The sequence below is a fragment of the Amaranthus tricolor genome, chromosome 11 (genome assembly GCF_026212465.1).
Source record: "Amaranthus tricolor cultivar Red isolate AtriRed21 chromosome 11, ASM2621246v1, whole genome shotgun sequence".
Taxonomy (NCBI): Eukaryota; Viridiplantae; Streptophyta; class Magnoliopsida; order Caryophyllales; family Amaranthaceae; genus Amaranthus; species Amaranthus tricolor.
The window spans coordinates 15,984,709-16,009,708 of record NC_080057.1 but is presented as its reverse complement, the minus strand read 5'-3'; the positions used below and the strand labels follow the sequence as shown (position 1 = coordinate 16,009,708).

At 33.9% G+C, this 25,000-nt stretch overlaps 2 protein-coding genes and 1 pseudogene across 3 annotated transcripts in view; 2 read left to right on the top strand and 1 right to left on the bottom strand.

Moving 5' to 3' along the window:
- The window catches only part of LOC130826548 (uncharacterized), a 4,804-nt gene extending 85 nt beyond the window's left edge, over positions 1 to 4,719 (top strand). Inside the window, exons 1-4 of the mRNA XM_057692131.1 lie at positions 1 to 115; positions 757 to 821; positions 3,243 to 3,945; positions 4,107 to 4,719. The exon at positions 1 to 115 is cut by the window's left edge and continues 85 nt beyond it. Coding sequence (XP_057548114.1) covers positions 1 to 115; positions 757 to 821; positions 3,243 to 3,945; positions 4,107 to 4,719 — 1,496 coding nt within the window. The remainder of the gene's footprint in view (positions 116 to 756; positions 822 to 3,242; positions 3,946 to 4,106) is intronic.
- A 9,800-nt stretch (positions 4,720 to 14,519) lies between these two features.
- On the top strand, positions 14,520 to 17,454 carry LOC130826907 (11S globulin seed storage protein Ana o 2.0101-like; annotated as a pseudogene).
- Positions 17,455 to 17,651: 197 nt separating this feature from the next.
- LOC130826908 (UDP-galactose/UDP-glucose transporter 5B-like) overlaps positions 17,652 to 25,000 on the bottom strand; it is a 9,694-nt gene continuing 2,345 nt past the window's right edge. The window contains exons 2-11 of one of the 2 annotated variants that reach the window (XM_057692540.1): positions 21,996 to 22,109; positions 21,810 to 21,902; positions 21,659 to 21,724; positions 21,312 to 21,410; positions 20,735 to 20,814; positions 18,800 to 18,912; positions 18,566 to 18,654; positions 18,330 to 18,425; positions 18,166 to 18,234; positions 17,652 to 18,090 (exon numbers count right to left, since the gene is read on the bottom strand). In XM_057692540.1, the coding sequence (XP_057548523.1) occupies positions 17,971 to 18,090; positions 18,166 to 18,234; positions 18,330 to 18,425; positions 18,566 to 18,654; positions 18,800 to 18,912; positions 20,735 to 20,814; positions 21,312 to 21,410; positions 21,659 to 21,724; positions 21,810 to 21,902; positions 21,996 to 22,109 (939 nt within the window). In that variant the 3' untranslated portion in view covers positions 17,652 to 17,970. Of the gene's footprint in view, positions 18,091 to 18,165; positions 18,235 to 18,329; positions 18,467 to 18,565; positions 18,655 to 18,799; positions 18,913 to 20,734; positions 20,815 to 21,311; positions 21,411 to 21,658; positions 21,725 to 21,809; positions 21,903 to 21,995; positions 22,110 to 25,000 lie in introns of those variants that run through there. The other variant, XR_009047146.1, reaches the window with a different exon arrangement.

Sequence of the window (25,000 nt, the reverse complement as noted above, 5' to 3'; positions counted from 1 at the left end):
CTGCCGGTTGCTCGTGGGTTGGCTACCGGCTGCTTCAGCGAGGGAGGAAGGAGAAAAGGGTTGTGTTGCGGTGGCCGCCTGTAGAGGAGAACAAAAGCAACGCGGCCCGCTACTGGTGGTGGTCACAGTAGCGCGGCTGCTGGTGGGTTGGCTGCCGGCTGCTGGTTCTTCAAGCTGAGGAAGGGAAGTGAGAGAAGAGGGAAGAGAGAAAGATGACGGCTAGGTTTGAGCAACGAGGGCTTTATGCGTTTTATCCTTGTTATTATTATTATTATTATTATTATTATTATTATTATTATTATTATTATTACGTTTATTTATTATTAGGTTTATTTATTTATTTATTTATTTTTACCTCGATTCATTTTCTTGCGAGACCCAACTAAGAGACTCACCTTCGTGGGCTCATACATTTTAATAAAATAATCATTTTGATTCGAACCTCTTTATTTAAGAAATCGTAACAATATTTTTAATATATATATATATATATATATATATATATATATATATATATATATATATATATATATATATATATATATATATATATATATATATATATATATATATAAGTTAACATTTAAATTCATGTATGCAAGAAATTTATTAAAACTAATTCAGAAATAATTTAATGTAATTGTAAAATCTTTAAAAGTTATTAAAATATTAAATGATTTCATTATTAAAATTTTGGGGTGTTACATATGTGGCATCAGAATTTATTTTAGGTCTAATGGTAACTTGTAAATCCAGCACAACAAAATCCTTTACTACATTCCGTGCAAGGCTTCACCTGAAGCGATACGAATTCCATTTTGGTGACTGCTATTATAAAGGAGTTAAGCTAAAAATTTTCTTCCCTAGAAATTGAAATTTAAGGGTACAAGATTGTAACATGTTCTATAAAATTTAAATGCTCCTTTCATTTTGGCCATTAGTCTCTGAATAGCAGTAGGGCTATAATTAACAGTTGTTCCAATGCAGTTTGAAATTATTTCTAGAATCGAGATACAATGTCGCACCGTTATGTGATATTATTGTCACGAGTCACGACACTCTATGATGTCTAAGGACCTCACTCACCTAGACATTGGTAATTATTTTTCCTTTTTGGGTTGTCTTTAATACCTCTGATGGTTTTGGTCAACTGATACTTGCATAAAAACATTATTTATTTTTCAGCTAGGTAATCTATCTAAGAAATTCATGCTCATGGAACCCTATTTTACTCTAGCATTGGTAAGGGTTTATTCTCTAAGGGCCCTCAATGACAATCTTGACCTTTTTTTTTTAGACATTTGACTATAAAACCTTTCAACATATTCGTCATATTCATTTACTAGAACTACTATTTCAAGGATACATGTATCTCATCTAGACTAAGTATATCATCACATAGATTTATTTAGTTAGTGTCTCCCTAAACTTAAGCTTCTTGAGGCATGTATAAAACCCATATCAAATGTGTATTTCCTATCATTTTTAATACTATAATTTATCAACCCTTTAATCTCTATTTTCATTCTTAACCAATCAGGACACCATTTCTTTGTTAGTACTCTCCTCAAGTTTTTTTACTTAGTTTGGTCTTAAATTCATAGTCCTCAAACACTTTTTTTTTCCATCATATTATTCTTATTTTTTTTCAAAACTCAATTCAAATCTCCACATATTCTCATAACGTACTAAAAATATTTTGAATATATCACTATCATTGTTTTAGCAATTTACCATTTCTAAAATATATTTACAACATTAGAAAATCTCCCTTAACTTGTTAACTAATTTAATAATAAATGGTAACACCTCGATATATTTATAACTTTATTCTCATCTAAGCATGACACAAGACTATTCTTAATGATACTCACCATTTAAATACAATGTAATTTTTTGTTTTTAATTTTTAATTACTACCTTCACTAATTAAAAATATTTTAGTCGTTGAATTCGTGATTAAAATGAGATTAATTTTTTGCGACTATTTCAAACGCCCAATACCGTCACTAGATGTCTGTGTTTTTGTAGTGATTTATGTTTTACGAAATATATCTCAAATAATCTCGATATCATAGGATACTATGTGTATCAAAGTTTACCATAAGTAAATAAAATGTTTATATAATTTGTCATCGTAAAATTTCTTATGGTGAGTCTAAGTTTTTGGCTTTTCCACAAATGTGTTTTTAAATTTATGTGGTGACCTTAAACTTCTAATTTTTCATATGGTAGACAAAATCTTAAGTTTTTGGTTAAATTAAATAATTATTTTGACTGGATTTCGAAAAATATGGTCTATTAAGGTGATCACAATCGTTTGTTTTTTTTGAAAAAAATGGGATTATTGTGAAGAAAAAATAGCGTAAAGGTAACAAAGACATTTCATATTTGTCTAACACGTCAAAAAGTTGGAAAATCAAAGTCATTACGTGGATTAAAATAATATATATCTACAACATCGAAAAGCCTAAAATTCAAGATTACTACATGTAATTTCCCAAATATTTTTAACATTAAAAAAATTTAACGCTAAAACGATGAAGAATTTTTTTACTTCTCTCTATTTCGTTTTAGATGTCTACTTTACTTTTACACACATTTTTAAACAAATTTTCATCCCTAATACTTCCTCTGTTCTGATATTGTTGCTACATTTATATGGGCACAATTCTTAAGAAAAGGGGGCTGAGCTATTCTATTGATATGACTTGATAGCCTCATTACTGTTAATTGAAGAGGAAAAAAAGGAAAATAGAAAAGGTCAGCACATGGCTACAGTGCATCAGAAAGTCCATATACAAAGGGAAATCTCAATTGATTTCACAGTAAATTTCACTCCAAAATTAGATTTTTCCCCCAAAAACATAACATTCCCACTAAAATTTACAAATTTTTACCAAAAGTCAAAAGTTGAGTTACAATACAGCAGATCAGAATGCCCATATATAGAGGCAGATTACTTCATTTCTTCAATTCATAGCCTTGTTTTGATATCTTTTCTCCCCTTCTAAATTGTTCATAAGAATTTGGATCCAATCCTATTCCTTTCATCAATTCTACAAAACCAAAAAAACCACAACATCAATTAATTTTTAGGGGGTTAGAGGGGCAGTGGGAAAACAAATTAAAGCTCAAACCATCAAAAAAAAAGCAAAAATGGATGAAGTTTAAGGTCAAGAAGATGAACTCATCAATCCTGATATTGAGGTATTTATTCTTACTTTGAAACCTTAATATAGATTTTGAATTTGACATTTATGAGGAGTACACAAGTGAAAATTATAGAAACATAGATGTCAGTTTGACTTTAGAGGATACCATTAGCCAAAGTCAATCAATCTCACAGAAGGAAACAGTAGCTGAACCAAACCAAAAACAAACTTCAACACAACAATCAATAGTTTACAAGAGGGAATTGCCAACACAGACCATAAAGTTAATTGTACAGCAATTAACTTGTTTTTCTAAAGAACCAGATAGACGTTTGCCATGGGGTACAATAAAAACAATTGCATTGCAACATAATACATCTAGATGGACAGTAGCAAGGCTGTGGGAATCAGCCAAAACAACAATGCAAAATGGCATTGTAGTTGATGTTAATAGTAGAAAAAGGGGAAGAGTTGGTAGGAAACCAAGAGTCTTTGACATGACTCTGCTTAATGTTGTTCCAATTGAAAAGAGAACCACAAATAGAGCAATGACAAGTGCATTGGGTATTGGGCATTCACAAGTTTATAGAAGGATGAAATCTGGCAATATTAGACCACATACAAATTTAATTAAACCAAAACTTTCTCATGACCACAAAATAAGAAGACTCAACTTTATTCTATCCCAAATAATACCACCTACTGTAGACAGCTTACCAAAGTTCAGTTTGATGTATAATGTTGTACACATCGATGATAAATGGTTCTACATGAGTAGGAAAACACAAAGGTACTATTTATTCCCTTGGGAAGAGGAAAAACCATATAGATGTGTGCAAAACAAAAATTTCATAGGTAAACTAATGTTAATAGTAGCTGTTGCAAGACCTCAAATTAGTTCTACTAGAGAAGTGTTGTGGGATGGAAAAATAGAAATTAATCCATTCACAGAGACTTATTATGCAATGAGAAGGTCAGAAAACAGACCAGGAAGTACACCACAGTTAAAGTTACACGAGATGTTCTTCGAGACAAACTAATCAATGAAGTTCTACCAGCAATCAGATTGAAATGGCCAGCAAATAGAGTCAAAGATATTTGGATTCAACAAGATAACGCCAAGCCACATATTTTAGCAAATGATCAAGCATTCAATAAAGAAGCTAACAAAGATGGATTTAACATAAGACTAGTTTGTCAACAGGCATCCAGCCTAGATATGAACATCTTAGATTTGAGTTTGTTTAGTGCACTACAATCAATTCAATTCAAGTCATTCCCGAAAGACCTCAATGATTTGATCAAGGCGGTTAATGATGCATACGACACTTTTGAACCAAAACTTTTGAACTACACGTGGATACAATATCAACTATGCATGATAGAGGTGTTGAAAGCTAGAGGTGGTAATAATTACAAGAATCCACACATTGGAAAACAAAGATTGGACAGGTTGGGTATGTTGCCAAGACAATTAGAAATTCCTCAAGAACTTATAGATGCAGCACGTCAATTTTTATCTCATGGTATAATTAATCTCAATGATCTTCCACAAGATGATTGAAATTAGTTATCAATATGTAGAAATGGATTAACACCCTTACATTTTTAGATCACAAGGGTTGTCTAACTTTGATTAAGTAGACATTTTGTAAATCATTACAATGTTATGTAAACATGGATCAACATTTTGTAAAGGAAAGAAGATTTAAGACAACATTTTGTAACTATGAACTTACGCACACCTCTCCATTTAGTCATTGAGGTGGTTATTACACACAAAAATCTAATGAAGTTAAACATCATTCATCAATCCAAGTTTCATTTGTGTACATTTATTTCACTCTCAGATTTAATGTTTAACATTGTACAAATGTAAGTATTTCAGCCTCATCTTAGTGCTTGAAACGGCATTGAGACAAAACACATTAACCATTGCCAAATCAGTAACTTTATCAAGTTTCAGCCTCATACCAAGAAATTGATGTGGCGATGAAACAACATCAGATAGCAAGTTATAAATATGTTAATATCTCATGCTCATGTCAAATAATCTAAGGTGGCAATGAAACACATTACAATATACACATTTCATCAGACAAACAACAATCATCATTGAGAAAGCAGATAAGTATGGGACACAATACATAGCATAGCCAATAAGACAACATTTTTCATCAGCATAAACATCATCATAAATAATTAAATAAAAGTTAGAATGCTCATATGTGAAGACCACGGATTGTTGTCTTGCGTGGCCGCTTTGGTATAGGTTCCACCTTCTCAAATAATGCATAATCCTCCTCATGTGGTAACCGTAGTACCAAGGTGGGGATTCTTATTCAAGATCATCAAGAAAATTTAATTCCCCACAATTCAAATAATAATGATCATACCACGAACCAAAGATATTGTCATATTTCATACATTCTCTTTGGACATCAGTTAATGTGTTGAGCGATTTTTTCTGTGTTTCCATCTCCAAAGGCAACCAAGCAACGTATTCTTTTGTAGCAACAAAAACAGAACAGAAGAAGTAATATACCAAAATCAGAACTACATAAATAGACATAATATAAAACTGATCAAAATTAATAGACATAATAAAAAAAACTGATCTACATTATTAAAGACACAATAAAAATCTGATCAATATTAATAGACATTATAAAAATCAAAACTACATTAACAGACGTAATAAAAAACTGATCAAAATTATTAGACATAATAAAAAACTGATCTATATTATTAAAGACATAATAAAAATCTGATCAATATTAATAGACATAATAAAAATCTGATCAAAAATCAAGCATTTACATTAGTTTAACATAACATCAAACAACAACAAAACAGATCAAACTCAATAAACCAAGAAACACAACATTTTAGCCTCAAAAGGAAAGAAAAAAATTGATCAATATTAATAGACATAATAAAAAACTGATCAATATTAATAGACATAATAAAAAACTGATCAAAATTAAAATAGACATAATAAAAAACTGATCAAGATTCGACCATTTACATTAGTTTAACATGACATCAAACTACAACAAAACAGATCAAAATAAAGAAAATAATTAACATAAAAAACAACATGCAAGATTATCATAAATGAAAACAAATCGGGTTAAGTACTAAAATCAGATCATGATTTTCGAATTAAAAACAAATCAAAGAGATAATAAAAAAAAACATAATCAAAATAATAATAAACCCCAAATCAGAACCAAGAGTAAAAAGACCATACCAGATGATTATTAAACAGAAATAAATCATGATTAAATCGAAATAGATCGAAGCAAAGAGTATAAAGACTACCAGAAGCAACAGGATCAACTCGAAAAACCCAGATCTGAAGCAAAATCATATACAAAACCAAAGAAAATCAAATCCCCATTTCGTGAACGATTAGTATTAAAGATTTAAAATCAGATCCAAAACCAAAGAATTTGTTCTGAGAATTGTTAGAGAAAGAGAGACTGAGAGAGAGAGGATGGACGAGTGATTAGGGTTTGGACTGGGGTGGGGGGATTGGTTTATATAGGAGGTGGCATCTTTTAGGGTTTTAAATGAACGGTTAGATCAAAGCCAAACCAAATTTGACGGTGGATATCAATCCCACCATTAATGTGAGGAAGTTGGGAAGGTGGGTTCAAATGGGAGAAATAATTATTTGGGATGGTGAGTTTAATGGGAGATTAGGTGGGTTTTTATGGGAGAAATAAATATGGAGGAAATATATCAATTTTAGTTGGGAATAGATAAAGATTAAATAATGGTAGGTATAAAAGTTAATGAGGAATAGAGTAGGATAAAAATAGGGGTAGGTAGAACTTTAAATGATTATTATATTACTAAAAATAGAAATGTAACAAGTAATATGAAATTGTTAAAAATAGAAAATGTAGCAGGTATTATGGAATGGAAGAAGTATATTTAAGTATGCATCATAAAAAGTCATAAAAATTACTCCATATATTAAAAAATTATGCATTAAATCAAATCTAACAAAATCTCGCATGAATATATTTTATCTTCAATATATACTTTAAAAACCTAATTTAAATATCTCTTTTTATCTTTGATATATACTATTAGAGTAGGATAACAAATGCGAAAGCGTGGGCCTAAAGGTGGCACGAAAGGTTAATGACCATGGCTTAAAGGTGCACTAATGAACCATGGTTATATGTAAGTATTAAGATGATTTAAGCAATAAAAGTAAATTAAACATTAGCACTAAGATTTAAGGTGGTTCACCATTAATGAGACTACATCCACCATCGTAGGCTAGTGTATCATTATGTGTTTAAAAGATAGAGGAGCTTGAAAGCTCATTACAATGTTAAAGGACACGACAAGGAGTCAAGGACACATTTTTTTAAAAAAAAATTATTTTTTATTTCTACATGGTGTTGCCCCACCTCCATTCCCATTTTTTTGTATATCCTCTTTGAATATTTGTTAATTGCTATTTGTTAATGTTAAATTGTTAATGTGTTATTTGTTAATCTTAAATTCTTAATCTTAGTGTTTGTAATTTGAATTTTGAAAAGTTGAAAAATTGTGAGTTTTATGTTTTTAAAGTGTTTATTTACATATATCAAATGAAAGATCGTAAAATTATCTTTAATTTGATATATTTATTATATTACCATTTTCGTGTCCCCGTGTCCGCCATTTTTAAGTTGGCGTTTTCCCGTACCCGTGTCGTGTCCGTGTCCGTTTTAGTGCAACCTAGCTTATATACCAATGACAAACCCATGTGAACACACTCCATACACTTGCTTTATGCACACAATGAGAGTGTGTACTACTTCATGAATTGAAGTGTCCAATACCACTCATAATAATGCATGCTTAAGGTCTATTAATCATAGTTTGTTAACTTAACCTTTAAGACCAAATTCTTCTATACTTAAATTGTCATCTAACATATGACTAATTTATACAAGACTCAAGTTACACTTCTTTCATATACTTTAAAAATCTAATTTAAATTTCTCTCTTTTAAAATAAAAAAAAAATTAAAAAGACAAAAAAAAAAAGAAACGGAATAAAAACAAGATTATTTTTAACTAGATTGAATAAAACCTAATATCGGGTAAATAAACTAGAGTCATTATATTATATTATAATATCTATTTAATTAAGATATATATAAAATCGTGATAACCTTTAGGGCTGTAAATGTGGTCAGAAACCTGTTTTACCGACTTGTTACCGACCGATACCGAACCCGTTTTTGACGGAATACAAGTGACCAGATACCGACCGCTAACGAACCCGAATGGTGACCGAAACCGTTTCCGACCTGTTTTACACATACCGAAACCGACCGGTACCGAACCTGTTTTAAACCGAAAACCGTTTTCGACCTGTTTTTATCATACCGTGACCGACCGATACCGAACCTGTTTTCAAACCGAAACCTGTTTTCGACCCGCTTAATACTCGTTTTTAACCGACCGTTTTTGACCGAATCTATATTGTACCGAACCTGTATTATACCGAACCTGGAACCTGTTTTGTACCGAACCTGTTTTGTACCGAACCTGTTTTGGACCGAACTTATCTACATAATTCTTCTAAGTTGTCAAAATATAATAAAATTTTATATAAAATAATTAAATTAAACTTAATTATATTATTTCTATATGATAAAAATTAAATTAAATATAAATTTTTATAAAATAAATATATAAATTATAAGTTAATATATATTAACTCAGTAATTTAGTAAAGCCTTTTTCTTTTCTAAAAAATTAAGTATAAATTTTACAAAACTCAGAAATTGCAAAATTGCATAAACATAGTTCATACTTTGCAACCAATATAAGTACCAAGTTCAGGTTAATTTGCTGACTAATTAATACTGTATTAAAATCAACATATAACAATATAAACCAATACAAAATATTAACCTATGAAATTGATAAACCACTTTCATTTCATTTAATAGTTTAGACGAAATTTAAAATAGATCCATTACATTTTTTTCCCTACCAATAATATAAACATCAATAATCCTAACTACACAAAAAGTCTTTTCCAAATTTTAGTTATGCATAAGAAATTGCAAAAGTATAACTCATTTCATCACTTTTCTTTAATTTTCTCAGAAGTATAACTCATTTCATCACTTTTATCTTCTTCCTCCTCTTCCATCACCACCTTAGATCTCCTGCTCCTAGTCCTCAATGCGACACCGCCTTTCAATAATATGTAAGGAACTGCTCCACCAAACTTAGTGTACCTTAAGATCATATAAAAGTAACAACTTTCAGATACTGAGTATTATGATTAAGAGCATGAGATGGAAAAACGACAGAAAGTTATAATAAATAAAATAAAAAAAATATAAATTAATTATAAAATATAAATTGGGCGCTCAGATATGATAATTTGGTAAAAAATCCAATTACAAGAAAAAAATCTTCATAGAGCACTACACTTACCTGAAGCATTATCATCATGATCAGTGTTATTTTCCTCAATAACACTTAATATCTCCTTCGCATTTTCCTCGGGTTCAAACCCAAATAGCCAATTTCGCGTTGTCACCAAAATTTCAACATTTTTTGGTAACAAAGAAGATCTCAATTTGTTAAGGATCCGACCACCAACACTAAAAGCAGATTCAGATGCAACAGAAGTAATTGGAATGGCCAGAATATCTCTAGCCATTAGTGCGAGTGTTGGATAAGAGGTAGACTGTCCCTTCCAATATTCAAGAACATCAAAACCATCATAATCAACAACAAGAGACATGGCCAAATAAGAGTCCACATCACCTCTCGCCGTCCTAGATGCAGAAATACGAGGAAAATCATGACGTAACTTGCGCATTTGGAACGGACGAGGAGGACCAAGGTTTGACGGAGAGGGTGCAACAGGAGCAGATTGAGTGGTATTCATATAACATTCATATAAAGCAACAAACGCAGCAAGCACATCATTTACCTTTTGTTCAACCGCAGTAGGTACATACAGCATAGAATAATAATCACTAAGGAAAGTCATCTTAAAACGTGGATCAAGTAAAAAGGCAAAAGACAGAACCATAGAATGATCGGACCAATATTTATCAAACATTTTCCACATAGGAGCAGCCATCTTTCTCACAGCATCACTAGGATCTTGGTGGGAATCAGTCAAAATCTTTTCAATACATATTATGCAAGAAAGGTACAAATTTGCAGTGGGATATTTTGAACCAGAAAAAAGCTTGGTAATCTCATAGAATGGCTCAAGAAAATCACAAATATCTTGAAGTGTATCCCACTCATTCTCAGAAATAATATCAACATCAATATCCCTTTCACGAACAAGATATAAATCAATAGCATCCTTTACCTCAAGAGCCCTATGAATCATGTCATAAGTAGAGTTCCATCTAGTGGAAACATCCAAAACTAATTTACCCTTTGATTGCAAACCTTTATCAATTTTAGCTTTCTCAAAATTTGTAAGTCGAAAATCAGAAGAATCAACATATATAACAACCGCACGTAACTTAGTCACGGAATTATCAACAAGTTTCAAACCCTTTTTAACAATAAGGTTCAAAATATGAGCACAACACCTTATATGAAAATACTTGCCATCTAAAGGGAGAGGAGAAGAGGAGTGCAAATCACGTTTTAGTTTTTCAACCATCCTATTATTAGAGGAAGCATTATCAAGTGTGATTGAAAAAACTTTTCTACCTATATTCCAGTCATTCAACAAACCTTTCACAAACATGAATATAGATTCACCATCGTGGGGTGGGGGAAAACGGCGAAAATTTAACAAAAGGGAATGCAATTTATAATCATCATCGATGAAATGGGCAATAAGGGCAAAATATGAACGCGAAGTACATGCTGTCCATCCATCACAAGTTAAGCATATACGACTCTTACAAGATTGCATATTGTCAAATACTAGTTTTTTGTACTTTTCATGTTCACCCATTACGCATTTAGTTATCGTATATCTAGACACATCTTTGACATTAGGATTTAACCAACGATGCAATTCTCTAGTTTTAATATGCTCTACCATACTCAAACAATATCCATGATATAATATCGAATCAGCAAACTTAAGCACGTAAGTATCATGATCATACACAATATTAGCGTTTGGGTTATTTTTTATGAACTCTTTATAACCTTTACAGCCCTCAGTATGACGTTTATAATTAGTTGTACCTGCACTACCTGGTGCTGCCGCCTCATAATCGCAGTATTTACACTTTACCGTCCGTACGTCATTGGGGTACGATACATGGTACTGATCCCAAACCGGTGACGTAATTTTTTTATGTTTAACAACTCTTCTTTGTTCGGGGACAGCCACAGCAGGGTCAGCCATACCTTAAAAAAAAAAAATTAGAGCGCAAAAAACGACTTTAAAAACATCAAGAAGATAAACAGTACATTTGAACATGAACATTCATCATACAAAATACCTGATTTTATTTGCCAACATGAACATGAATCTAGCAACTGATTTAGCAAATTAACCCAAACATTCATCATACGAACAAAAAAATAGAAAACAACCCACCTATGACATGTCTCCAAAGCAAAGCACGCTTAAATCCCAACAATTATACAATTATACAGATATCTCCAAAGCAAACAAACTAATTACAACAATTATACAGATGACACACTTAAATCCCAAAATGATGATAAACCCAATCACAATTTCCACGTAAAGCACGCTATAACCACCTATGACATGTCCAACAGCTTAATGAATGAAATTCAAAACAACAAAAATAATAATAAAACTCAATCAAGATCAAAACTTGCAAACAATTAATTAAAAAAATAAAATTTCAATTCCAATTATAACCATATAATCAACACAAAATTAATCAACTCAGGATAGAAAATTATCCGAAAATGCAGCATTTAACAATGAAATTATCCGAAAATGACACAAAATTGTAGGAAAAAAAAACAGGATAGAAAATCAATACTTGAATGAAAACAATTATAAAATTTGAATCTTACAGTGAAATGAGTGGAAAACTGCAGCTCCGTCCGAAGAAACAAAACCCTAACAACAAAATCTGAATAAAATGAAATCTCCATCAAAATCAAAAACTGAAATCAATAACAAAAACAAGAACATGAAACCAAGTATGAAAACAAGAATAAGAAATCAAAAATCAAAATAAAAAGTAACCAAAATAAAACCGAATGATACTAAAAAAAAAAAGCACAAAAACGCTAATAAAAAGTAACAAGAACAAGAATGAAGAATGAAGAACTAAATTAAAACAAAAACGAAGAATGAAAGCCAGAAAGAAAGCACAAAAACAAGACAAGAATGAAGAACGAAGAACTAAATGAAAGTCAAAAAAATTCACAAGAACGCAAATAAAATCAAATGAAGAATGAAGAACAAGAACAAACAACAAATCTAGAACTGGGGGTACGACGTCGACGTGGGTTGAAAGCAGGGCGGCGAGCCGGCGAGGCAAGCTGGGAGGAGGCGAGGAGCAGTTCGCGAGTTCGCTATTTCGCGTGAGGCTTGGCTGCTTGCTTTCTTTGTTTTTGGGTTTTGTTTTTGGGTTTGTTTTTAATGGAATCGAAGTTTAGGGTTTGTTAGGGTTTGGGCTTATCAACGGTTTAGATTAGATCCCTTGATCTAACGGTTCATATTAGTTTTTTTTTTTTTTAAATATATTAGAGTATGTTTAATCAATGGTTTAGATTAATTAATTTCAAAATGAAGGGTTATGATTTATCATGCCTTTTGCCAAGTTGACAATCCATGTATTGAGGTTGTGCACCAATGGGATAATCTTATGTGTTTTTTTTTTTTTTTACAACTAAATTTTTTTTTAAAATATGAGTAATTCATTGATTTAATGGTTTCTAAATAAACTTCTTAATTAACTTAGCTTAGACGAAGTTGATTAGTTGAATATATATATTAAACTCATAACTTAACCACATTTATAAAAACTTGATGTGAGGTTTCACCTTCTATCATTCTCAACATTGATAACAACATGATTTATCAAATTGAAAATAATTAACCTGATATGATCAAATATATATCAATTATAATCAATTTATCAAGTTGAAATAACCAGACCTATGATCAAATATATTAATTAACTTAAATAGAGTTCGTTTAAAATCAAACTTATCAGCGTAGATGATCGATTATTTAACTTAAATAGAACGAACTATAATGAAAAACAAATCGAATAACTTGGATCGACTTTATAATACATTGTTGACTTCATCCACGCAGTAAAATAAGATCTCGTATAAACTTAAACGGTTTAGATGTATGAGAACAAGTCATATCATTATGACCGATCACATTAGTTGAAAATAACACACCCCATGGACAAACGAAGGTCAATTCAATCAGTGATGAAGATATATTATTAAGACAATCTAACAAACTTACATTGTGACATTAATAACATATTATTGTTGTAAATTGTAATTGTCTAATTGATATTAGATGAAGTCGATCAATTAACATGTTATGATCTATTAATTAACTTAGACGGAGTTGATTAGTTGAATTTGATGTCATAAAACTCATAACCTAACGACATCTATAAAACTTGATGTGAGGTTCCACCTTCTATATATCATTCCCATCATGGATAAACGCATGATCAATGACATTATGAGGCAACACGATGCGATTTTTTACCAAATTGGAACAGAATAATTGGAACATAATTGAACTGAATTAAATCATGGTTTAAATGAATTGAACTGAACCGATATCAACCAAATTAACCGGAATATCGGTTTAACTGAATTGAACCGAACCGATACCAACCAAAACTGAACTGAATCCCGGTTCAACTAAATTGAACTGAACCGATACCGACCAAAACCGACCGATTGTGACCGACCGATTCTGACCCGCATACCGATTGTGACCGACCGATTACCGATTTTGACCGCCCGGTTATGATCTGTATACCGATTACGACCTGCAAAAAACCGTTTTTGACCGACCGAATGTGACATGTTTCCGGTAATGACCGGACCGATAAATACCGAACCCATACCGACCGACACCCGCCAAGGAAAAAAACCGGATTCGACCGGATACCGAATAAACCGACCGATACCGACCGGTACCGAAAGACTTATACGACCTGCTTTTGACCGACCGTTTTTTACCGAACCTGTTTTTGACCGACCTGTTTCCGACCTTTTAACCCGTTTTTACAGCCCTAATAACCTTCATGACTAGTTGACTACTTGATTTCATAATTTGATTATACTTCTTAAATTATTTATAAGCAACCTAAGAATTAAACATAAACTCACCCCGCGTATACTATAAATAAATAAATACACCTCTAACGTATCCCCCATTCAGGCATTCACTCATAAAACTTTCATCACCAAAAAATTTGTGAAAAAAAAATAAAATCAAAGTTACAAAAAAGAATCTTTAGTTTTTCTACCCACAAAAGAGATGGAGATTGATTTGTCACCAAAAGTATCAAGAAAGGTCTATGGAGGTGAAGGTGGGTCCTACTATGCATGGAGTCCTTCTGAACTTCCCATGCTAAAAGAAGGTAACATTGGTGCTGCTAAGCTTTCCCTTGAGAAGTATGGCTTAGCTCTTCCTAGTTACTCCGATTCTGCTAAAGTTGCTTATGTTCTTCAAGGTATCATGTTTTTTTTACCCTAATTATTAAATTTGAATATTTTTCAATTTTTTTTAATTTTGATTATTGGTTTTAATTGTTGATTGTGATGTAATTTGGAATTGGGTTTATGGGTATTATGCATGTTAATTATTTTGTTGGGAATTTTTTATATTGTGCATTGTTCAAGTCGATTTGCATCTATCATCAAAAGTCAGTGCCTTTTCTTTGGTTGTCAGATCATGTGTATTGAATTAGGGTGTTCTTGTGCTAAATAATGTAAAGGAATAAAATAAATAGTGAACAGAAAGTGGATCTGAATAAAAAATATATTTTTTTTCTTAGTAATGTTAATTGCTTTTATGGATTCCACACAAGAACCTTAATTTTGTTCATTAGGATCATTTAGGTATTATTAAAATTTCTTTGGGGAATGATCTAAAGTTGTAATTGCTGTAAAATTTAACTGAATTTCTGTCAATGAATACTAGCAATATTTTGATTGTTTGATTTGTTAAACTTGAAAAAGTGTTGATTATTGATGAATATTAATAAGAAATGTGTAGTCTTCATAATGATTTTGACGGATAGAATTCTTCAATGTCTTTGTTCATAATGACTTTGTTGGATGTCTTTTTCTTGCAAAAAACATTAGAGATGTATAATAATGTGATTGTGAAGGGTGTTTTATGGATGGCCAGGGCCAGTTATTGATGTTAACCGACAACATTCAAAATTATATATCTGAAAATACTAATATATGTGCTAGTTAAGTTTGCAGGAGTTTTGCTATATGACAGCATTAACCTAAGTTCAAACGTCATCAAGCACATGCTTTTTAAAATATTATCAACATCATTTGATTTTGTTCTAGATCTGCCATTGTGGATGGCCAAGATTGCACGGTGTCCTAAATTTAAATTATATACTAAGGGGTTTAATTTTAGTTTACATTTTACATTACTATGGTTTTATTTTAATGACTTATTTTTAGGCTTAAAATTGCAAAAAAATTATACATGTAAAATTATTGTGTATTATTACTCCACTTAAGTTGATTTTGTTTTCAATTATGATTTTGACACTTTAGGTGAAGGAGTAGCTGGACTTGTCCTCCCTGAAAAAGAAGAGAAGGTGCTTGCCATCAAGAAAGGAGATGCTATTGCTCTTCCATTTGGTGTTGTCACCTGGTGGTTTAACAAACATGATACTGAGCTAACCATCCTATTCTTGGGTGACACTGTCAAGGCTCACAAACGCGGTGAATTCACTGATTTCTTCCTCACCGGCTCTAATGGAATCTTTACCGGATTCACAACCGAGTTTGTGGGTCGTGCTTGGGACTTACCTGAAGACATAGTTAAGACCCTTGTTGGTAACCAATCCTCGAGTGGAATTGTCAAGCTTAACGAGACCCACAAATTGCCCGAACCCAAGAATAAGGATCGTAATGATTTGCATTGAACTGTGAAGAAGCGCCTTTGAATGTCGACATTAAGGGTGGTGGAAAAGTGGTCGTACTGAACACCAAGAACTTGCCTTTGGTTGCTGATTGTGGATTCGGCGCAGACCTTGTTAAGATCTATGGAAAGTCGATGTGCTCTCCTGGGTTTTCGTGTGATTCCGCCTTACAGGTGACATACATATTACGAGGGAGTGGGCGAGTTCAAATCGTTGGAGTTGATGGTAAGAGGGTGCTTGAGACTAGTGTAAGTACTGGAAACTTATTCATTGTGCCGAGGTTCTTTGTTGTTTCTAAGATTGCTGATAATAATGGCTTGGAATGGTTTTCGATTGTTACTACTCCTGAGTAAGTTTCACTGTTGATTCTTATAGGAATAATTTACGAATTACGGCCTTAAAGTTAGCACTTTTGTGGATTACAGACTCAGTATCAAAGTTTTCAGGTTCAGGCCGAAACGCAAAATTCGGATCATTTTGGTGGTCTTAACTTTAGGTTAAGTGGTCAGAATTCTATGTTTTTGGCCTGAACTTGTAAACTATAATATTTTAGTGACTGTAATTCGCAAAATATAAACATTGAAGCTGTAATTTGCAAATTATTCTTCTTATACTGATAGTAGGTTACAATCACTTGCATTGTTTTTCCTAACTTGAATTGTTTTGGTGGTTTTGCAGTCCTGTATTCACACACTTGGCTGGAAGGACTTCAGTGTGGAAGGCGTTATCGCCCGAAGTGTTGGAAGCAGCCTTCAATGTGCCTAAAGAAGTTGAGCAGCAATTCCGCTCCAAGAGGACCAATGCCGAAATTTTCTTCCCACCTCCAAGTTAGGTTATCAGGCTTGAGAATAAGCAGTTTTGCGAAGGTTATGAAGATGTGAATAACTATCTGTACTTGAAAGTTGAATTATCTGGATAATTGAACTTTTAGATTCATCAATGTCTTTTGTCAATTGGCATAGTCATGGTTATAAACCCAATATTCTGCCCAAAGTCAGGGTTAAGTCAGGGTTCGAGGAAGAGATAGCGGACAAATCATATTCATAACCCCTCGGGGGAGAGGGCAGGAGGAATGCATGTAATCAATAAAACGCCCAAAATGTTTTATTTGATTTGGTTTTTACATAAGAAAAAAATGTTTTACGCTAATGACTATCATAACTATTTTAAAGTTGATGCCCACACTGCAAACTAGACGAATTTCGTTAACTATCCTTAAAAAAAATTCTTGCAAAAATAAAAACCAAATCAACTCGATTAAGTTAATTGTACCAACTATTTTTGACATAGTTAACAATCCTAAAGGTTACAATATATACCTGCAAGTCACACTCGCTGGTGAAATGTATAATCAAGATGTGTTGAGCTACTATAAATGAACACACAAATAGTATCAATGAAATGAGCTCGATTTTCAAAAGTTATTCGAACAATCTTGTTTTCATTACTGCACGTCTGCAATACATGCCGGTTTTTCCTGATCATAATTTTGCTTCTTCCATTGATTGAAAATATGAGAAAGAGAAAGAGCATATATAATCGCTCATGTGTTTCTTACATACTAATACTAACCAACTATGCATCCGCGTTCATCAAAAAATCCCCTGTTGACGGCTTAGCATTTTGATAATAAGATCACTTAGCAACCTCAACACGAGCTTGAATGCGCCGGTGAGAAACCTCGAGACTCAATGACTAAGAACAAGCCTAACTATTGGTCCCCTTTACAGGAATCAACTCTTTACGTTCATCGTCTTCTGGAGGTGAGGGCTTCTGGGTGCTGCCCTTCAAGAAGCTTTTCGCATAAAGTGAGCCAAACACTATAACCTGGTAGAAAACAATGTGTCACTAAATAATATCAAGAAAGTTTTAAACAAAGGACAAATGGATAAAAGTTCTTACTGCTCCAAGCCACTGCAATGGACTTAAGGGATGAGCAAACCACAAGCATGAGAGTAGGATGCTGATAAGCTGCAATTGAAACGGAACACGTGTTTTAGAAATATATTCGTTCTATCAATAGCAACCTTTTGAGAGAAAACACGCAAAGCGTCCAGCAATTTCACCTGTCTTGTGGTCATAATGGTCGCAAAAATGAGAGCACCAAAGGTCCGAATTGTATATGAAATGAAGAATTGACTAGCCGTAGCTACTTGCACAAACTCTCATTAGTTTTTTCAGCCATTCTATCAATCATATGTTTCTGTTGCATGGAATTGCATGCCATTAGCTATATGAAGGTCCCAAGTTTGGCCTTGTGAACTGTTATCTTACAGATTGCAGGAAAAGATAGGGATCTTACAGTAGAAAGTAATACAATATTGTAGAGACAATCGTGATGTCTGTAAATAAAATCTACAGCTGCTAGAAGATGCCCTTGTAATACAAGCCCTGCCAAGCAAAAGGCCCAATTTATCAGAAGACAATCAATGTAACAAAGACAATCAATACTACAGCACCCATGGATAATGATATAAAAATCTAAAGCTGAGACACCAACAAATGAGTAGTAGAAAAAATAAACAAGAATACTAACCAGTAAAACTAAGAACACAGGAGCACAATGTTGTATAAAAAATTTGATTATGTATTTCCATATTGTAGCCTTTAAATAATTTATCTTGGAACGTGCTTGTGAAGCCATCAAATCTACACAATAGACAAGAAATATAGGTCATGATGATTGAATTATACTAGTAATGACATCAGGAACATGTCAAAAGATATACCATAAAAAAAGTAGTAAAACTTTTAAACAAATAGTATAAAAAAGGAATGTAGCCAAAAGGTTGTAAGTGCAAAATGTCAAAAATGTCCACAGAAACATATGATACAATGCTGTAATGTGTTCATCCTCAGATGAAGCGCAAGAACATAAAGTCTCAAACACAAGTCTTTTCAAATTTTGGATTCAATAGAAAGATATGCCCACCACAAATGCAGTAGTCATTGCAGGGTTGCAGCAACATCTCCCACTCAAGCAAAAACAAAGCCCAAACCCAAGGCAGGTCAACATACTTCTATTACAGAATAGTATATGGAGCAACAAAGGTTTTTCAATTACTTGAAGTGTCTGGTGGTATTTGAAGTTTAGTAATGCAGCAAATAAAAACCAACGGAAGAATTCTGGATTTCTTGCGTAGAGCGATGAAGGGGTGGAGACAGAAAGTTTTGTCCTTGTCCTAGGGGCTAAAGGATTTTTTTTCATTAACTTTGAGGATGGCGAAATGCAAAATTTAACCTAATTTTTATAGAATTCAGCATATTTTATCATAAATCTTCAAAAAAATTTAGGAATCCATCTGGTGTGCAGAGAAGAATTATTTAGGACTCGGAGGTATATTTCCTATATCATTAAGAATTAATTATTAATAAAAGTCATCAAGGATCATATTTCCTATTTGGTATCAAGCTAGGCTAGGGTTTTTTTTTTCTGCCTCTTCTTTCTTCTTCTCTTATTCTATGTTTTTTTTATTCCTGTTCGACCATGGCATCCTCGAAGTCCACCTTGCATCCCTCCTTATATGTGACATACATCAAGAACCATGTTCCGATTTAGTTGGAGATGGAGAAGGATCTTTATTCAGCACGGGCTCACTTGTTCATGACTCACTGCCATGCTTATAGCCAATAAGGTTCTCAACCACATTGTTCCACCAGAAAAATCGACTCTAACAAGCAGCCTACTTTTGACCAAGACGAGTGGGACTATGTAGATGCTCATGTCCTCACTTGGCTCTAAAGGACAAATTCACGCGATCTCATGCTCACCATTATTTCTCCAAGTGATAATGCTCTCAAAGCATGGAATAAACTTCAGGAATTATTCCAGGATAATAAAGCTACTCGAGCCATCCATTTGAAGGGCAATTTTCAAATGTAGACTTAGCCGGTTTCGCCGATGTCAATGCATACTGCCTCCATCTTAAGTGCCTTGACGATCAATTAGTAAATGTCGAGTCTCCGGTGTCGGATATATTTCCTATAATCCCCTTAAAATGCTCCTTTTAATCAATTTTAATTTTTTTATTCCTAAACAAAAACATGGGTACAATCGTAAACATCAACAAATGAGAGGTAAAGGATTTCACTAACATAGTGGCATGTTTGGATTTCACTGACTTATAGGGTAATGGGTAACAATTTTGGTAGAAAACCCCTGAGATGATATCAGCCTTCCTTCACCAACAATACAGTTATTGTCGCATCAAGTCATTATAGCATGTGTAGCCACCAATCAACGGCCAAGAGAGAATTTGTTGACAAAAAACTTGAAATAGAATTGAGACTTCTATATAACATCTATTTTCATGAGGAACATCTATATTCATGAGGAATCAAATACCTGATGCTGCAATGCAAAATTGGCTAATAATAAAGCATTTCCAACGGTATGCTTCAATCAACACGGTAAGATAAAGATATACAAGATAAATAAATAAACCAAGAGTTGGAGTGCAGGATAAAGTACCCAAGATAACCAACCATGAGAGACACGCCCCAAATTGTACTCTCTTCCCCTCTCTTGTAAGGATCAATATCATCTCCGGCCTGAATCGAAAAGGAAAAAACAAGAGTAATTAGCAAGGAGGTGAGAGACAGGTGGACATTATTCAATCATGAGGACCAAAATATGTGAATGATAAGACAGGGGGACATTGTCTACAGAATGAATAGAATGGCATGCATCAAGTGTGTAGACGAGAAATAAAGTTTTAGTCCATGAACACTCTAAGATAGTATGACCAGATGTTCCACTTTCCAAACTCAATAAAAAATGAAAAAGGAAAGCAAAACAATTCTCATGCTAAAGTAAGAAGCAAAGCACTATCTCCAGATACAACAATATACCATTACCCTAATGTCTTAGCTATCATCTAAGAGGAGTTTAAGGGATTTGACTTGGATATATAAAACCTTATCCTAGTAATACCAAAGAAGTTATTTCCAATCGATCCCTGGTTATTGCAAATATCATTCACAACCATTGTCAGATCTTTGAAAAAAATTACAAGCACACAAAACTGAAAAAACATCATAATACTAACCGGGTATAAAATAGATATCGAACACCCAATAGTTACTAGAACAGCCCACGTATAATCAAGTCCCTTGTATCTTTTCTGCATAATAAATGTACCCCAAACCTGCAAGTCAAGAAAGTGTGATAGATCAAGCATCCAACAAAAATTAGCTATGCAAAAAAAATTGCTAGTGTAATGCTGACTACTCTTACAACAGGCAAATAGCAAACTTTTATTACTCCATTCAGCTTTATGCGAAAAGAAAAGGATAAAACTTATATGATCAGCAACAAAAACAAAGAAAAGAGCAGACCACTTAGATGCAAAAAGATACAACGGCACCCAAACTTAAAGAACAGAAAAAAAATTACCATGACTGGTATCATTTTGGCACACTTTGCAAGAGTTTGGACGGGAAAACTGACATATTTAAGAGCCTGAGAGAAACAAGAAAATTGATTCAATTCTCATCCCACTGATAAACAACTAACCACAACTTTCATCAATTTCACTCAAAATTACCTCATACTGACATGTTGTGGTTAGAATATTTGTTACTGAAACTAATCCATACTTATAAACAGGAGCAACGGGATCCAATGCTTTCCTACTTGCCTAAAAAACATATACAAACTCAACATTATTAAATTGTGGACACCCAGTCCATTAATAACAACATATTTCCAAATGAAATTCTTATCATTTTACCAGTAAGGAAGCAGCAGACACAGCTGATGTTGCAAGACGATTGCAAAAGACCAGAAATAAGGAGTATCTGAAAAACTCTTTATTTTGTCCATATGGAACTTTCATAATCTTTTCCTGCAAAATCACAAATCTTTACTTTAGTAAATCAAAAAATAAACAAAAAAAATTATCTCATACCCAACATCATCTGTTGTGCGACGACGAAAGCAAAGATCCAAAACAATAACAAAATTCAATGCAAACAATAAGAAAAACACACCAAGAATTAACGTGGTTCACTATCAATATGATAGCTGCATCCACCGGCACCAAAAACAAATACTTTCACTATAAACCGCACAAAGATAAATCAAATTTTTGTGTAATAGCTCACTTTTTTCTCTTGTATTTTCTATGATAACCCTAGCCTAAATAGAGAGGAGTATTTATAGTAGTCCCCAAATAAAAGTGACTTGGGCTCCAAGTCATAGCAAGAGAACCGGCCAAAATGAGCAAATAAACGCTATAACAAAAAGAAAATTGATTTCCGACAAGACTCGCATGGAAAGCCGAGTCAGCTTCCATAAGACACCAACAAGCTGCCGATTCGGATTCTGTCTCTGGAAAAACCTTCGAAGAACAGCACTCACAGTCGAGTCGACTGTCCTCCAAACCTCATGGATGCCTAGTTCTGAAAAATTGCAACAAAACCAGCAGCCCACGGTGACTCGGCTGCACCATTGTCTTCACCACAGCCGACTCGCTCGACGTTGGCTCACTGTCTCCCTCAACGTTCATAGCCCTTTCTGATTCATCAAAACCATGATATGACTCTAGTTTGAGTCACCATTCACCATAATCAACAATCTCCACCTTGACAAGAACTCATAGTCAGCAAACGATCTCATCAACACATAGTGAAATATCTCAAGCCAAACCCGATGCAAAGCTCATGCATAAGCCATAGATCCCGATAAGTCTCCAACCAAGACCCATCGTGATAAGTATCCAATCAAGACTCATCATATACTCGTCTCTAAGTATAACAACTCATAATGCTCCACTTGCATTACAAGCCCCAGACAAGCTCCACCTTAATGCCAACATGCCTACAATAGGAGCTCCCCAAGACCGCACCTAAGGCCCTACTACATCACTTACTAATCAATATTAAGCAAGTCTAAAAAATTTTTAGACTTACTAAATGGAACAGATTTAGTGAAGAAATCAGCTGGTTGTCAGTAGTCCTAATATTCTTCAATCTAACCCTCTTATTGGTGTATAAGAAATGATACCTGACATCGATGTGCTTGGTCTGATCATGGTTCACTTGATCTCTAGCTAAGCAAATGGCACCTAAATTATCACAATACACCATAGCAAAATCCTATGCAATACCCACTTCACCTAAAAGGCCATTGACCCAAATGGACTCCTTCGCTGCAGAAGTTAAAAGTCATGTACTCAGCTTCCGTAGTAGACAACGTAACCGAAGACTGCAATGTAGACTTCCAACTGACCACAAAGCCAACCAAAGTGAACACATATTCATTCACAGATCTCCAGGTATCCACATCCGCTGCATAATAAGAATCACTATACCTAGTTCCCAAGTGTTCCTTACCGTTCCCACACCCAAAACCAATACCAGTCGTCCCTCTCAAATAGCGAAAAATCCTTTCACTCCCTGCCAGTGTTCCTTCCCAGGTCGAGCCATTAACTTGCTCACAACATTAACAGTGTGTGCAATATCTAGCATAGTACAGACCATAGCATTCATCAAGCAGCCAATAGCATTGGCATAAGGATCTCTAGGCATAAGGAACGCGCTTTCTCAGTTTGACCATTCTTTCTTCTTGAATATCCACTTACGCGCTTTCTCCGTACTCTTCATGGAATACATTGTGCTCTCATCGAAAGTAACATCCCTACTAAGAAAGACCTAACCCTCCGAAGGTGAATAGACTCTAAACCCCTTTACACCATCCCCATACCCAACAAAGCACCCTCTCATGGCCCGTTGATCCAGCTTACCCTTACTAACATGATAATAAGAAACACAACCAAAAATCTTCAAATTTTAAAAGTTAGGAAACTTTACTACTCCAGACTCAAAAGAAATCTTGAAGTCAATTCCCGAATGAGGATCCCTATTAATGACATAACAAGGTGTCAAGTGTCAGCACAGCTTCACTCCAGTACCTCCTCCCAAACCCTGCATTAGAGAGCATGCATCGAGCTGATTAACCCGCTCTGCAACACCGTTCTGTTGTGGTGTCATCCTGACGGTATGATGCCGACCAATACCCTCATCTGCAAAGAATCGATCAAACTCCTCTTTGCAAAACTCTAGCCTATGTCTGTTCGTAGCTTCTTCATCTTCTTATCCTGTCAATTTTCCATTAAAGCTTTCCATTTCTTGAAAGCTTTAAAGACCTCATCCTTTAACTTAAGTAACCTGAGCCATGTGTAACGGGACTTGTCATCAACAAATGACAAAAAATAGCAGTAGCCTCCCATACCTTCAACTCCAGATGGACGACAGCAATCTGAATGGATGTAATTGAGCACAACATCAGTAATGTGAGCACCCCTGTTGAAGTTTGACCTTATTTCTTCCCAAACATACAATGCTCATAAAATTCAAGGTTGGAAACCTTGACCCCGAATAGAAGACCCTTCTTAATCAATAGTTGCATCCCCTTCTCCCCCATATGACCAAGCCTCATGCGCTAAATCTTAGTCATCTCACGGTGAGGCAATGATACGCAAACCGCAAAACTAGACAGCGTAAAACCCTCAAAGACAGAGAGGATGTTTATCTTGATACCCTTAAGTACCAACTCAGATTCTCTATAAATACACAACTTCCCATCCGAAAAACACCATTGTACCCCAAATCATCCAAGGTACCTAATGAAACTAGATTCTTTCCTAAAGTAGGAACATGCCGCACCCTAGTCAAAGTCAACCTCCGCTCATAAGCAGTCCTCAATCTCAAGGACCCAATACTAGTAACCTTAGAA